Source organism: Rhinatrema bivittatum, chromosome 2 (assembly GCF_901001135.1).
Source record: "Rhinatrema bivittatum chromosome 2, aRhiBiv1.1, whole genome shotgun sequence".
Taxonomy (NCBI): domain Eukaryota; kingdom Metazoa; phylum Chordata; class Amphibia; order Gymnophiona; family Rhinatrematidae; genus Rhinatrema; species Rhinatrema bivittatum.
The window spans coordinates 377,126,395-377,141,428 of NC_042616.1; the positions used below are offsets into that span (position 1 = coordinate 377,126,395).

Here is a 15,034-nt window from a genome sequence, read left to right on the forward strand (position 1 = left end):
TTTAACCACCATGAAATCTCTCGCCATGGAGCAGGTTAGTCTTATTCTTTGCAACATCGGGACCACTGGGACTTCAAGCTCCATTGGAGACAACACATGTGGAGGTGGGCATGAGGTATCACATATGTGGCTGCCACCATGTGATCCAAGAGCATTAGGATTTGGTACACGGCGGGTTGTTTTAAAACCCTCAGTGATCTGGCCAGGGTTTGAAATGTGCTGATCCTGTCTTCCGGGAGGAAAACTTTGCAAAGTTGTATGTTGATGAGCGCCTCTATAAACTGTAGTGTTTGAGAAGGGTCGTGGTGAGATTTCTTGTAGTTGATCAGGAAGACAAGGTCTTCCAAACAAGATAGAAACTAAATTTGATGGGTGTGAATCAGATCCTTGCTCGGGGCTACTAGAAGCCAATTGCCCAGGTAGGGGAAGACTTGTATGCCCTTCTTTCAAAGGTGGGCCACAGCTACTGCAAGACATTTGGTGAAAACCCTGGGTGCTGATGAGAGGCCGAAAGGTAGAACTCTATATTGATAGAGTTTCTTTTGAATTTGGAAGCACAGGTAGCACCAGGAAGAGGGGTGCATGGGAATGTGAGCATAATCATCTTTGAGGTCCAGTAAGCACATCCAGTCTGTGGGCTGCAGGTAGGGCAAGATGTTCTTGAGAGAGGTCATCTTGAATTTTTCCTGGATGACAAACCTGTTCAGCGCACTGAGATCCATAATGGGGTGCAGTCCCCTGCTCTTCTTGGGTTTGAGGAATTATTGAGAATAGAATCCCTGGGATCGCTGGAATCAAGGAATGTCCCCGTATTGCTCTTTGCCTCAGGAGAAGTTCAACTTCCCATAAAAGGAGGAGAGTATCGGTCAACCGAGTCGGACGTAATCTGTTCCCATTCTGATGCGAATGAAGCAAGGTGCCCACCTACTGCTTGCAGTAGCTGTGGCTGTATATGGATCAAAAAGCTGGCTGGTTTTTGGGAACAACAGCTGGGGCTGGTTTGGGAGTGCACTGGATCCACAGCCTGCCCCGTTGTGGTTGTGTTTGGGGTGGTTGAGACCTCTGGTTGGCGTAAGATGGAGGACAGTATGGTGGGTATGGTTTGTAAGAGTGCCAGGGATAGAAGGGTCTCTTGTAGGAGAAGTAATAGCACTTCAAGGTAGGCTGATCTGGGAACGATGTAAGGGAGGACACCACCACACTCAGTTCCTTAAATTGCGATAACATCTCACAAAGTATGTCACCGAATAAGTTATCTCCTTCGCAGGGGAGATCGGCAAGCTTGTCATGGACATCTTTGCGGATTGCACTTGCCCTCAGCCACGCAATGTGACGTGCTGCTGAGGTCCTGGCCGATAGATTAAAGCCCTCATAGTCGGTACGTAAGAGGTGATGCAGGCCTTCTTCAAGATCGGCCACCATCCACTTCCATAGGTCCGACCCTGAAGATTGATCCTCTTCAGACTTCAGATGTTGAAGGCACGCGTACAGATATTGAGTAATATAGAATTGGTGCTTCCAAAATTGTCCAGGTACCGATTGTCCTTGCCCGGTGGAGTATTGGAGTACAGCCACGTTTTCCTGGCCTTCTTCATAGCAGATTCCACAACAATCGAGGAGTGTGGAAGTTGCATGGTGGTGAAGTGGGGAGACTTACACATACAAAATTTTAGTTCGGTCTTTCTGGACGTGGTGGGTGTGGAAAAAGGAGTCTCTCAGGCTTTGTCCATGATGGCGTCCAAGACTGAATGGGATGGAAGAGCCATAGGCTCAGCCGGATTGTCAAAGATCTTAAGGAGGTCATGTACTTCTGATCGTGGGTCAGGTATCTTCGTGGTCTTCAGATTTAATACGGAGCCCACCTCCACAAATCTGGAGTAAGAAAGGTCCTCAGGTGGAGATGTTGGATCTGGCGAGCCACCCGGAGGGTCAGAGGGAATTCCCATGGATGAGCTGGATGATGGAGGAGAGATGCCATGCGGTTCCTTGGTGTATGGACTTCCAAAACAGGCTCAATTCTCTAAATACGGCTTCAGGATATGAGTGCAGAGAAGAGGGAGGTATGGAATGAACCGAGCCCACACCAGAAAGGCTTGAAGGTGAGCCTGGCTGTTGTGCAAGGATGACAGAGTCGAAAAAGGATCGAAGAAGCCCAGTGATCTGGACAATGTTTGTGAGGCTACTCCTTTGAGTCCATGAGGCGAAGGAGAGATGACTGCCTGGAGGTAGAGGACCTTTTCTCTGAGTGTCATGTCCAGTCACCATCACTAGCAGAGGTGGAGGAAGAGGAGATGGTGTGAACGATGATGGATGTCCCCTTCTGATGCCCCAGAATATTCCCGGTACAATAATAAGATTGGGGGCAGCAGGGAGTCCACGTGCTCAGGACTCCATGGGGCCGAGATCTGTTTAGGCTCTGAGGACTAGTGTTCAACATGGCAGGTCTTCCGCTTTCCTTTTCCATGCTTCTCAATGGGGTGCACCGTGTGCGTTCGTGGATCACCCAATGCACCGCATGGCACTGGGTGCGTCGGCACCAGGAGTGTCAGGACATCGGAGTCCTGCTTCGAATGAGTCAGTTGGGAGTTTGTGTTGGCTGACATCTGACGCATCGGATCTCTGCCCCGGTGCAGCATGTCTCCATGCGCCAATGGTGAACGCTTTGACGCAGACCATGCATTTGGGCTGAGTCCAAGGCCAGCTCTTGGGCCTTGGGAGGGGGCTCTCTGGCCTTACCCTCTACCCTCCAGGTCCTTCGGTTTGGAGGAGGATCTTTTGTTGACTTTAGACCTGCTAGGATCCCTCAACTGGGAAGAATGGCTGATCGTTGTGAGGCATAGGACCCCAATGTATCATGGTCCCCTTCCTTAAGACAGGCTATCTTCATGGCCCTTTGCTTCTGGGCCCTGGGGACATCCTCCCACAATTGTGGCAGGCTGCCATATCATGGTCGGGCCCAAGGCAAAGATTACAGACTCTGTGTCTGTCTGTCATGGACATAATCTTGCCATAGCAGCAAAATTTAAAACTGGGGGCCTTAGGGGCCATTGTTAGCACTGAAAAGTGCTTTTGGGGGGGTTCTCAGGTTGAGAAAAAATGTTAAGAGCGGAGACAGAGAAAAAACCATGTCTGATCGCGCGCGGGAAAGCAAAAACTGAGGAGAGACTGTTAGTAGCCACGCGGGAAGGCACTGTGCAGGCGTGCAGCAACAAAACTTTGCTCCTAGGAGAAGTTCCCACCGAGAGCTGCCAGGGGGCGCTCCCAGAAAGCATGGCTAATTCAGCCTGCTTATCTGTGGAAAATAGAATATATAATTAAGAATAAAGATAAAAAAGGTTAAACATTTCTCAAAAAAATTAAATATTTCAAAACATCAGATATCAAACACACAATAATTAAAACTAATAAGGATAAAAATTGTCCCCTCTCCATACCTATGAATTTTTATTTCCATCACCCTGAGATTGTAGCACATTGGAGGGGAGTGGGGGAACAAACACTTTCTCCGCTCTCTCTTCTATACACACTCACACACACAAACCCTTCTACCCTCTCTTCTCACTACCCTCTTCCACTTCCTCCCAACCCCTCCCCTTCTCTCTCACTCACCTTTCAGTCATCCACACTCTCTCCTCCACTCACCCCTTCCCTCCCATCTCAGTCACTCACCCTCCCACTCACCCATCTACTCAATCCCTTTTCCTCATTCTCACCCCCTTCCCTCTCAGCCAGATTCCCTAACCCCACTCACCCCCTTCCCTCTCAGCCAGATTCCCTAACCCCACTCACTTCTTCCCTCTCAGTCAGACTCTCTGCCATTCCCACTCACCCTCTTCCCTCTGTCAGGCTCCCTCTCCCCACTCACTCCCTTTCTCTCACATCAAGCTCCCTCTCCCCTCACATCAGGCTCCCCCCAACTCACTCCTTTCCCTCTCAGTTAGGCTCTCTGCCATTCCCACTCACCCTCTTCCCTCTGTCAGGCTCCCTCTCCCCACTCACTCCCTTTTCTCTCACATCAAGCTCCCTCTCCCTACTCACTCCCTTTTCTCTCACATCAGGCTCCCCCCAACTCACTCCTTTCCCTCTCAGTCAGGCTCCCTACCAGTCAGGCCCTCCCTTCCTCCCCACCTCTGTTACTCTCCCTCATCCTCCTCCCACGTCACTGCCCTGCCCACTCACTCCCTTGTTTCTCAGTCAGGCTCCCTCATAGTCATACTCTCTCCCTCCCCTTCTTTCCTCTCCCTCCCCTTCTTTCCTTTCAGTGATTCTCATCTTAACCCCTTCCCTTCCCACCATGTGACTCACCCTTCCTGCTGGCATCATCAATCTCTTTGATGATGCCAGCAGGAAGGGTGAGCTCTTTCTGCCGGCCGGGACTGAAAGCCTGCTGGCATGTCAACTTTGGGCCCACCACCATGCAGGACCTGTTCTTGTTGGCAGGGAGTGAGAACCTCACAAGCATGTCTCTCCCTGCACCACTCTTCTTCTGGCTGGCAGGGGTGGGAACTACGCCAACAGTCGCTTCACTCGCCGCTCTTCTTCCAGCTGGCGGGGATGGGAACTATGCCAGCACATCTCTTCACGTGCTGCTTTTCTTCTAGCTGGCAGGAGGTGAAAACAGGTCCGCATCCTCTTCTTGAGAGGAGCAGGATTTGGCCCACAGGCCATAGTTTGCCCACCCTTGGTTTAGGGAATATTCCCACCCCTCTCCACCTCTCATCCCCACCAAAATGTAGGCAAGGGGAAAAAGAGCAGACCGGTGGGCTGATAGGGAAGGTTGAAGTCCCCTTAAAGGAACCCCCTCCAATGCAGCAATTTTCTCCCTCAGAAGCTGCAAGAAATGTCGTTTCCACACGCCCTCAGGCAATGAACAGGCACGCACGCTGGGAATTGAATATGACTCTTCAGCCTATAACATTACTTACTGACAATCATTTTTTGGCTGGTGTTTTTTTTATTTTTGTTTAAAATCAGCAGTGCTAGTAAAACTATTTTTTACATAATTAAGTTGGCAACAGACCTATGGGATTTCTCATTTTCCATTTGTTCTGGTTTTTTTGGGGGTTTTTTTAATTCCCAAGGAGATATTAGTCTTTAAACCGTTTGGAAGCTCCTCCTACCCACATTATGAGCCTTAGCAGTAAGGGGCAGTGCTGTGCTGACACTCATTAGACCCCCATGCAAGTGCCACAGTAATTCACTTATAGCATCACCATGACATAAGCCACTGAAGAATGTAGAAACGTAGATTTTAAGGATTTTAAAGAAAATATATACATTTATTTAAACAAAAAAGTATGAAAAATGAGAAATATATTTTGTCAGAAAAGAAAGGAAACCTAAAATTGATGAAAAGAAGAAGCAAAAGAGCCAAGAATCAGGCAGACTTACTACTACATCCAGTGAGCAACATGTCTCCTATGCTCCACAAGTGGCAAAAAGTAGCCGAAAATGTGACAAACAGCGAGATACAAAGACAGTTTAATAATACTCAGGGCCATACTATGAACTAACTCTCGCAGTCTCTTCCCCCCTGCTCAACATTCATAGTACCCCAGGTTAATGTTCTTTACTCTAAGGAGTAAAGAACATTTACTCCTTAGTTGGTTGGTGTTCCACCTTCACGAAGCGGAAGGCTGGAGGGCTGCCATCTCCAAAAAAAAACAAAAAACAGGGGTGGATAAGAGTATGGGGCAGGGGTGTGGCCTGCTTGTTGCAGTGGTTGCTACCCCTAATTGAGCTGGATGTTCACTTGGATGCAGATCCGGCGCTGCTCTCTACATTGGTGGTGGGGTGGAGGGGAATTAGGGCTGGAGGGGACTGGAAGCCAATAGTAACAGGTGGGTGATAGAAAAAGATTAAAAAAAAAAAAAAAAAGGATAAAACGCATAGCTTGCTGGGCAGACTGGATGGGCCATTCGGTCTTCTTCTGCCATCATTTCTATATGTTTCTATGAAACACATACTTCTACACAAATGCATGAACCATCTGAACAGCTCGGTCGATGCGTGGCAGCAAATTGCATTCAGAACAAAGCCCATACTTACATTTTGTCTGTCACCAGTTAGATGGGCAAATTCCACCATTTCATTTCCAAACTGACTGAATATTTGCACAAATTCCTGAAAACTGCCAACTTTCTCTAGCTGCTCCATGGTTGCAAGGACCTATAAAAACAAGTCATGAGAATGAATCATTGTTTGCTTGCAGCAGTATTAAAAAGCAATGCATCCAAATAGTGGATGATAATTTTCAGGTTTGTTGTTTTTGTTATGAAAGGCAACACATACTGAAGCTGAGAACAAAGAAATGGAGTTACATTTCAGTCATTCTGCACTTCAGGATAATGCGGTAGGAGGCAAGAAGTCTTGTATTTCTATTGGCTTTCAACAGCAGAAGTCAATGATGGATTACAAACTGGAGCAATCACTATGGCAGCCCATTGTTTTCTGATATCATGACACTGAAATTCCAATTTGCGCAGGGCATAACCTTTCAGTTATGAATATAGTAAAACCCTTACAAAAAGTTGTACAATTTAGTTGGTTGGAGAAGATGAAAAAATCCTTCAGTGAGTATCGAAAGAGCACAATCATCTTAGTGGACAGAGGGCAAAAGGAGAAGGCTGCAGGACTTGGGAGAGGGCGAAGGAGAGTGAGAGATGAATGCTGAATAGGGTGGGAGAGAGGTGGATGCCATGCCAGAGTTGCTGCCAAGAGGCAGGTGTGTAAGGAAGGGTGTGAGGTTGAAGGTTTGACTAATATCCTTGCACACGCCCTGCCAGGCACAGCAGTGTACTGAAGGTTCCAGATAGTGCAGGTGAGTATGAAAGATCCATCTCCATGTCATTGTGTCATTCTGCTGGTTTTGGAACAGCACTGAACGTTTAGCCTCAACAATGCACACCTTGGACACCCTGCTATGCAATGTATTATTCAAAACAAAACAAAAACCAGTTACAGGATACTTTTTCAGCAGCAAACTTATAGCTACTCCGGAAGACCAAGAGAAAAGGGAAAGTAAAACAAGGGGGAAACACAGCATTTTCATGTTGTTCCTTTTTACAGATTATAAGAGCACAAATACATTTTGAAGTGTGCATTTTCAGTGCAATAGCATGGGTAGTCCAACACTTCCATCAGAATATCTTCTCTACTAGCGAATAACCATTAATGCTTGCCATAAAAAGAGTAACATGAACATCGGCTATGCTATATAAAGCAGCTATGCATACAAAAGCTATGTACTGTATAAAAAGGAAAACCTAGCTATTTTTTCCTAACGAGAATATTAAATTCCTTGCCAGGTGAAAATGGAAAACATGTGTCCTCACTCATATTTTTGGATGAGGTTGAGATGGGGCCAGTGAGGTGGAAAAGAAGAGGCCATACATATATCTTTACCCTGGGCTCTACCAGACAGTGCACAAGCCCTGGAGTAGTCATGTGTCTTTTCATGGAGCTGCTCTAATGCATGCATTACAGGATCTCACAGAGAATCATTTACAGTTAAAAAACAAATCATAGAGGAAGAAGCCAAACCTTCAGAAAGAATAAGAGTATCTTTCTTACCCTCATCAGTGTTTGTATACAAGACCTTCACGTGGAAAGAGGAGGGTCACTCACACATCAAGATAAAAGCATCTAATCACCCAATACTAGTAAATCAAAGCAAATTACTACAGTACCTAAACTTGACCTATTTCTCACAAAGCTTTGCAATCAGACTAAGGCCACTGAGAGCTGACCTCTTAGGACAAATGTCCCTTTTAAATATAAAGATTTCTGGAAATCTCACGGGGATAATGAATCCAAATGGGTTTGCTTTGTGCATATATTGACAAGAATGAAACTCATTCCTAAGCCTAAGGTTATGTTGGGAATGATCTCAGTTTCTCAAATGATTGCTAATGCCCTTCTTAATACTTGTATTATATTAAGAAGGCCATTAGCAAAGAGATCCTCCTTGACCTCAAAGTGCGCATTTTCCCCTTTCTTTTATTTCCTGAAATATGGGGGAATGTATAAATCAGAGGGAAAATGTACCAAAATTACTTATAACAAATAGAACAATTTTTAACAATCAAAAATTATTCTATTACAACTTTAAAAATTCAAATATAATGATGTAAAGCATAAAAACAATAAATATATAAGCACAACCATAAACTACATTAAACATACAAACACCATCATTAAAAAATGATCATCGCACGGCCCATTTACCATCAACTGTTTTGCATGTTGTCTTTGTTTTTTTGACTTGTGTTTTTTGTGATGAGCCCTCAATAGTGTCTCTTATGTTTAGCTATAATTTTGTATTGAGTTATATTTGGGTGGTTATATATATAAATCCCATTTTGGGGTAGCAGTTAGCTACCAAAGGGGCCATAAAAGAATTTATAGCTCTGAGAGCTGGAGCCACTCATACTACTCCTCTTACATCTCTTTTTCCCCAGGGCTGAGTTCTTTACTGGTGGTGGGAAGGAATTAATCCTTCAAGACCCTGAGAGGCAGAGGTGACACTGTAAATTTTCTCTGGGACAGGTTAACTTTACTACTGTGAGTGCTGTTAGTGCCAGTAAGACACAGGGGACTCAGATGGAGTGTCCAAAAAGTAAATTTTGCTGAAGGTAACTTTGGTAGAGTAAATGGCACAGTTCAAAAGCAGATATTAACACCACAGCTGGTCTTTACGGTTTACAATCCTTTATATGTGTACTGGTCTCTTTTTCCCAGGGCAAGAGAAAACACTACCCTTCAGGGCATGGATAAATGAGGTTCCCTAGTGGATGGGGTATCCTTGTGTGAGCAGGAAAAACCCCTCCAATGTTGGTAAAATTGATAAAACATAAGCATAGAGAGTCAACGATTCCTCTCTCTCCCCAGTGCGAAGACTTGAAGTAGGATCCTCCAAAGAGCTTAAAATGGTTCTTCTAAGTGTCTCTCTCTTCTTTCTTAGATCTTTAGATGGGAGGGATCCACATAGGAAAACACAGCTTTCCAATGTTCCACTTTCAGGATAGGAAGGGGGCAGAAAACTCTTCCTCCCAGCTCTTTCAACCAAAAGTATCTTCCCAAAAAGTGAGCCCAAACACACCAGAAGTTCTCTGCAGTGAATCACCACAATAATTCTGTCCTCCAAGAGGGGCAGGTCTTCCCTATCCTGGCCCCTCCCCCTAGGGAAAGAACATAAGAACGTAAGAACATAAGAACATGCCATACTGGGTCAGACCAAGGGTCCATCAAGCCCAGCATCCTGTTTCCAACAGTGGCCAATCCAGGCCATAAGAACCTGGCAGTACCCAAAACTAAGTCTATTCCATGTTACCATTGCCTAATGGCAGTGGCTATTATCTAAGTGAACTTAATAGCAGGTATGGACTTCTCCTCCAAGAACTTATCCAATCCTTTTTAAACACAGCTATACTAACTGCACTAACCACATCCTCTGGCAACAAATTCCAGAGTTTAATTGAGCGTTGAGTAAAAAAGAACTTTCTCCGATTAGTTTTAAATGTGCCACATGCTAACTTCATGGAGTGCCTCCTAGTCTTTCTATTATCCGAAAGAGTAAATAACCGATTCACATCTACCCGTTCTAGACCTCTCATGGTTCCCCCATAACCTCTCTCCAGGCAACACCAGGGGTCTTGCAGGCTTCCTACAAAGGGAAACAGTCACAAAACCCAAACAATCCTGGAGGCAAACCCAGCCAGCCAGTGAGTGGACTGGAAGGGCAGCTTCCTGACCTTTCCCAGGGATACCAAGCTGGCATGCCTGGGCCCAAAAATCAAAATCAGGAAAAACCTCCCATACCTTCCTCCAAATTTGCAACTCAAACTGCACTGCCTCCAAAGTTTCTCAGAGGAGAGCTGCTTTTATTACCTCTCAAGGGGTCGGCTATGCCAGCACCTTCAGAGGGAGGGGCTATAATAAACGTTACCTCCCCCAAATCTCCAACACTCTATCCCTAATTAAAGGAGTTAGACTAGGGCCTCTCAGTAATGAACCCAAAAGGTTATTATATATATTTGGCATTTTATGCTTTATACCATTATATTTGAATTTTTAGAATTTTATAATTGTATAATTTTTGAGTGTCACTAAATGTTTTCTATTTGTTATAAGTGATATTTATATGTACCTTTAACCATTTTTGTATTCTTTGGGGAATTCACAGATTACAAAAAATACATATATGTTCACACGTTTTCCATTTAGCTCTAAGGATGTAGTTTTTGATATACATATTTTTGTTGTATCTGTGCTATAAATAGAGTGGAGGAATGGACAAACAAGGTACCCAAGAAACAAAACACACTGAAGTGTAAAGGGGCCTATGGTCTCTTTGCTATATCTATACTCCTCTCAGTGGTGGACATATTGAGAGTGGCAGAGTTTTGTTTTGGACTAAAACAATTTGCTATGGCACCACCCTCTAGGAATAGCTACATTGGTGCAGTCCAAATATCATTTCTGTTGAGAAGGATAGTATCTGAGAGTGAGAGAAGACCAATCTCTCATAAAGTGTGAAACTTGGGAAAGGTTAAAACTGGCTTTTGTTAAATATGAAAAAAGGGAAAAAAAAAAAAAAAGGCCACCATCCTGAAACCTGTACCCTGTTGCAACTAGAATTTTACAATCTGCAAGGACTGTGGTTATTGCAGTCACTAGGAAATTCCAAACCAATCTGGAAGCTATAAAGAGTGAAAAGCAAATCCAGAGAAGTGCATAATACTATATTATAATCTAACACTGCAGACTAAGTTGAGAACTACCAGAAAATATCTCTTGATATGAAGAATATATCACAAGTAGATGAAAGTGTTGACACAATCAAGCTTTTCAGCAAAAGACAGATTGCAAAATAGAATCACATTTTCACCAATAGGTTGAGGGATGATGATGTGGCTCAAAGAATCTAAGCAACTGGAATGAGAAATAAATCATTAACACTATGGGGGCAGATCTTCAAGCCTTACGCGCGTTGGGAGGGTTACGCGCGCGTGGGCCTATTTTTATAAAGGCCTGGCGACGCGCGTAAGCCCGAGACGCGTCTAAGTCCTGGGGCTTCAAAAAGGGGGCAGGGCGGCCCGGGGGTGGGGAGGGGTGGGGCAAGAATGCTGCCGGCAGGGTCGCAAGAGTAAGATAAAAGTCAGAGGGGGGGGTTAGAGATAGGAACTAGAGGGTGGGAAGGGTTAGGGGAAGGGTAGGAAGGATAGAGTAGGGAGAAGGGAAATTCCCTCACAAGGCTGCTCCTAAACTGGAGCGGCCCGGGAGGGCAACGGGTGAAAGGCCGTGGGTGTTTGGCGCGCTGCAGATGAACTAGTATGCGCGTGCATGTTATAAAATCGGGCGTCCATGTGTGCGCACTGGGTAGCGTGCACAAATGGGCGCCCGCGCGTATCTTTTAAAATTTACCCCTATATATCCTTTTTATCTATCTCAGAACCAGTTTGTTGCGCTAGTGGACCCTTGGGGCCAAGGTAGGACTGATGCAGCCTGCATGGAGGAACCGATGAACTGGAACTTCATAGTATACCAGCTCTCATTCCCCTCAGGTTTGAGCCCGTGGGGTACCAAGGCTGGCAGTCTTAGTGGGGCTCTCTGCTGATGAACATAGATGGGTCATCCTTGGAAAGCGGATCGGAGCTGACGGGCGAAGTCCAATCAAAGGTCAGAGATGAGCGGGGGATCAGACTATACAGGCTGTCAGTGCAGGCTGCAATCAAGCAATATCCAGATCAGGCCGAGGTCAAACTAGGTATCCATACGAGGGGAAAGAAGGGACGGATAGGCAGGAAGGGTCAGGCAAGGAGAATAACAGGCAGGCAAGGAACACTGGAGACAAGGCTGGACTGAAGACAAGATGATGAAGGCAAGATGCTGAGGCAACACACTCAAATTTTCGAGTAGTGGGACCTGTTGCTGAGGCAGTGATGGCAAGACAAGAAGAGTCCTTTATAGGGCTTGGTGTCTGATGTCATCAGTGGGCACCACAGGGCTTTTCCCGCCACAGGAACTTTAAAAGGCAGGAAGTCAGGCTCGTGTGCACCTAAGAAGGACAGTTAGATGGACTCAGCAGCGTCTTACCGTGTGCAGAGCTAACAGCATCAGACCACATTTTGCCGTGTTGAGAAGCAGCCTGGGGCTGGAGGTAAGAGCGGCAGTTTGTGGGGTTAGCCTGTGGACCACCAAATGCAACAGTACCCCTCCCTCTTAAGCCCCCTCTCTGAGGCTTTGGGTTTCTGGGGGTACTGATGATGGAAGTCTCTCAAGAGATTGAGGTCCAAGATATTGGAGACTAGCTCCCACGAATTTTCTTCCGGGCTGTAATTTTTCCATGAAATTAGGTATTCCACCTTCTTGACCCTACAGCAGGAATCCAAAACCTCTTTGACCTTATATTCAGTATCCCCAATGGCCACATCCTGTGGTTCGGCTGGCACACTAGAGGACCATGAAAGTACCAGTGGCTTGAGTAACGACACATGAAATACATTATGAATTTTCAAAGTAGTAGGTAATCTTAATTGGTATGTGATGGTCCCCAATTGATGGAGCACAGGGAAAGGTCCAATGTAGCATGAAGCCAGATGCATAGATGGAAGTTGCAGGCGCAAATGCCTGGTACTCAGCCATCTTAAACTGGGGAACAGGTCTCCTATGGGCAGCCGCAGTCTTCTTTGCTCTGTCAGCGGCCTTTAAATCAAGTGATTGGTCCATTCCCATAGTTCATGTAATTCCTGGGCAAAGAGAGTTGAATTGCTGGTGAAGACACTGTCACAGGGAGAGGCAGTGGAGGCAATGATTGTTTCCATAGACTAACTGAAGGGGGAAGATCTTGTGGCTGTGTTGATGTGCGTGTTATGAGAGAATTCAGCCCAAGGATAGAAAGTGGCCCAGTTATCCTGGCGTTCATGGACGTATGAGCAAAGGAAAGTCTTGAGAGTGTGATTGGTGCACTCTGCCTGACTGTTGCCTTGCGGATTATAGGCTGTGGTGTAATAAAATGTAATGCCAAATTTCTTGCAGAGTGATCGCTATAATGTGCAGTGAACTGGACATCCCTATCTGACGATATGTGTTTAGGCAAGTCGTTTAGGCAAAAGACATGGAGAGCAAAGAGACATGCCAATTCTGATATAGATGGGAGCCCCGGTAGGGGAACAAAGTTTGCCATCTTTGAAAATCGATCTATCACCACCCATATCACTCTGGCACTGTTTGATATAGGGAGGACCACAATAAAGTCCATGGACATGGGTCCAGGGTTCCCTGGGGGCTGGCAACAGCTGTAACAGCCCCCAAGGTTGGCCATGCAGCATTTTCTGCTACGTGCAAGTAGGACATGAGTTCATGTAAGCCTTGACATCCTGCTTTATTTAGGGCCACCCACAGTGTTGCTGAATCAATTCAAGTGTACATGCTGGCTAAAGGTGACCTGAAACATGAGTCATGGCCCATTTCATGGAATCTGAAAGGAACAACCAGAGTGGTAATCTCAATAATACTGGTGTTAGTTGTGGGTGGATCCTTGGGCCGGTGGCAGATGACCACGCCCCCGGGGAAAGATCCTGAGAGGGACCACCAGCTAGGCTTAGAGTATGGAGACAGACACACACTAGTTCTTTTATTAAACAGATTTTTGAAACCACCAGAGGTGGCAGCAGTGAGCTGAAGTGCCCGGCAGGGCTGAAGTCCCTCAGATACTGGAACAGCGATCCCAGCGATTCCAGAATGGCTGAGCTGTTGAGAAACTGTAGAAAGTGAGTAGGCAGGGTATGCAAGTTCATGAACAAGAACTTAGATGACAACACCTCAGACAACACTCCTCGGAGAGGCTCAGCAGCTGGAAAGGGTAGGCCCTCAAGGAGCGTGTACCTGGTTCCAGGGAAAGCTCTGAGAGAGCATAATGGCAACTCACAATGATGTAGGCAGCGATAGCTTCCAGGCAGAAGAGAATCAGCAGAGTCAGGAACGAGGGCCCTTGAGGAGCAAGTACCGGTTCCTGTCTGTAAACTTGAAAGGCAAAGAGAGAGCGAGGCCCCCGAGGAGCGGGTACCTCTGGTAAGTCCGAGGAGGCAAAGTAGCTTGGAGGAATCCTTGCTAACTCAGTTTGTTAGCGATAACAGAGACCTTTAAATATCGGAAGCGGATGACGTCCTCGGGGATGCCCCTGAGGTTCGCTTCCTTGCTGGTACTTCAACTGGAGCGCACGCGCCCTAGGCTTCAGGCAACATGGCGGATTTGCAGTGTCGAGCCGGTCCGTGGGACGCGGAGGGAGTCGGCAGGGAGACGCCGCGGCAGCCAGCCGTCCTTCAAGCCCGGAGGAGTCACCACAGAGGTAAAGATGGGCGGAGTGAAGACATCGGGCAGCGACGGTCACAACAGTGACGTAGGCAAAGTCTCTTCAGTAAAGGCATTTTTTTAGCTTCTATAATGCTGCTAATACCTCAGGTGCCCAGTCTTTGGTATGATGCCCTGGCGAGTGAAGGCTGTAAGGGCGCTGCAACTGAGGAATAGTTTGGGATAAACTGAACAGCAGTATTAGTAAATCCCAAGAATCTTTGTAACGCCCGGAGCCCCTCGGGACGGGCCCAATCTTTAATGGCCTTACCTTGGCAGGGTCCATACAGAATCCATCACGAGAGTTTAATATTGTTGATCTATATACTATGAGTTATTTGTATGATCTCATTGTGAGTAGTATATATTGTTTAACAAGGGATGTATTTATTTCTCATTCTGCCCTTGTGGAGTGTATACCAGTTGGTTCTTTGTTTGTAATATATGCTTAAATAAAAATTTTCAAAAAAAAAAAAAAGAATCCATCATGAGAAACTATGTACCCCAGGAAGGGAAGTTCCTCTTGTTCAAAAAGACATTTTTTCGCAATTTGGCGTAGAGACTGTTCTCACACAAACGTATCTTGGCGGCGAGCTCTCAGCATTTGGAAAACAATCATGATGTCATTTAAATACATGACCACACAGGTGTAGAGGATATTGTGAAAGATATCACTGATTCA

At 45.9% G+C, this 15,034-nt stretch overlaps 1 protein-coding gene across 1 annotated transcript in view; it reads right to left on the reverse strand.

Moving 5' to 3' along the window:
* The window catches only part of CTNNAL1 (catenin alpha like 1), an 852,902-nt gene that overhangs the window by 314,426 nt on the left and 523,442 nt on the right, over positions 1 to 15,034 (reverse strand). The window contains 1 exon segment of the mRNA XM_029589981.1: positions 6,049 to 6,168. Within this exon segment, the coding sequence (XP_029445841.1) occupies positions 6,049 to 6,168 (120 nt within the window).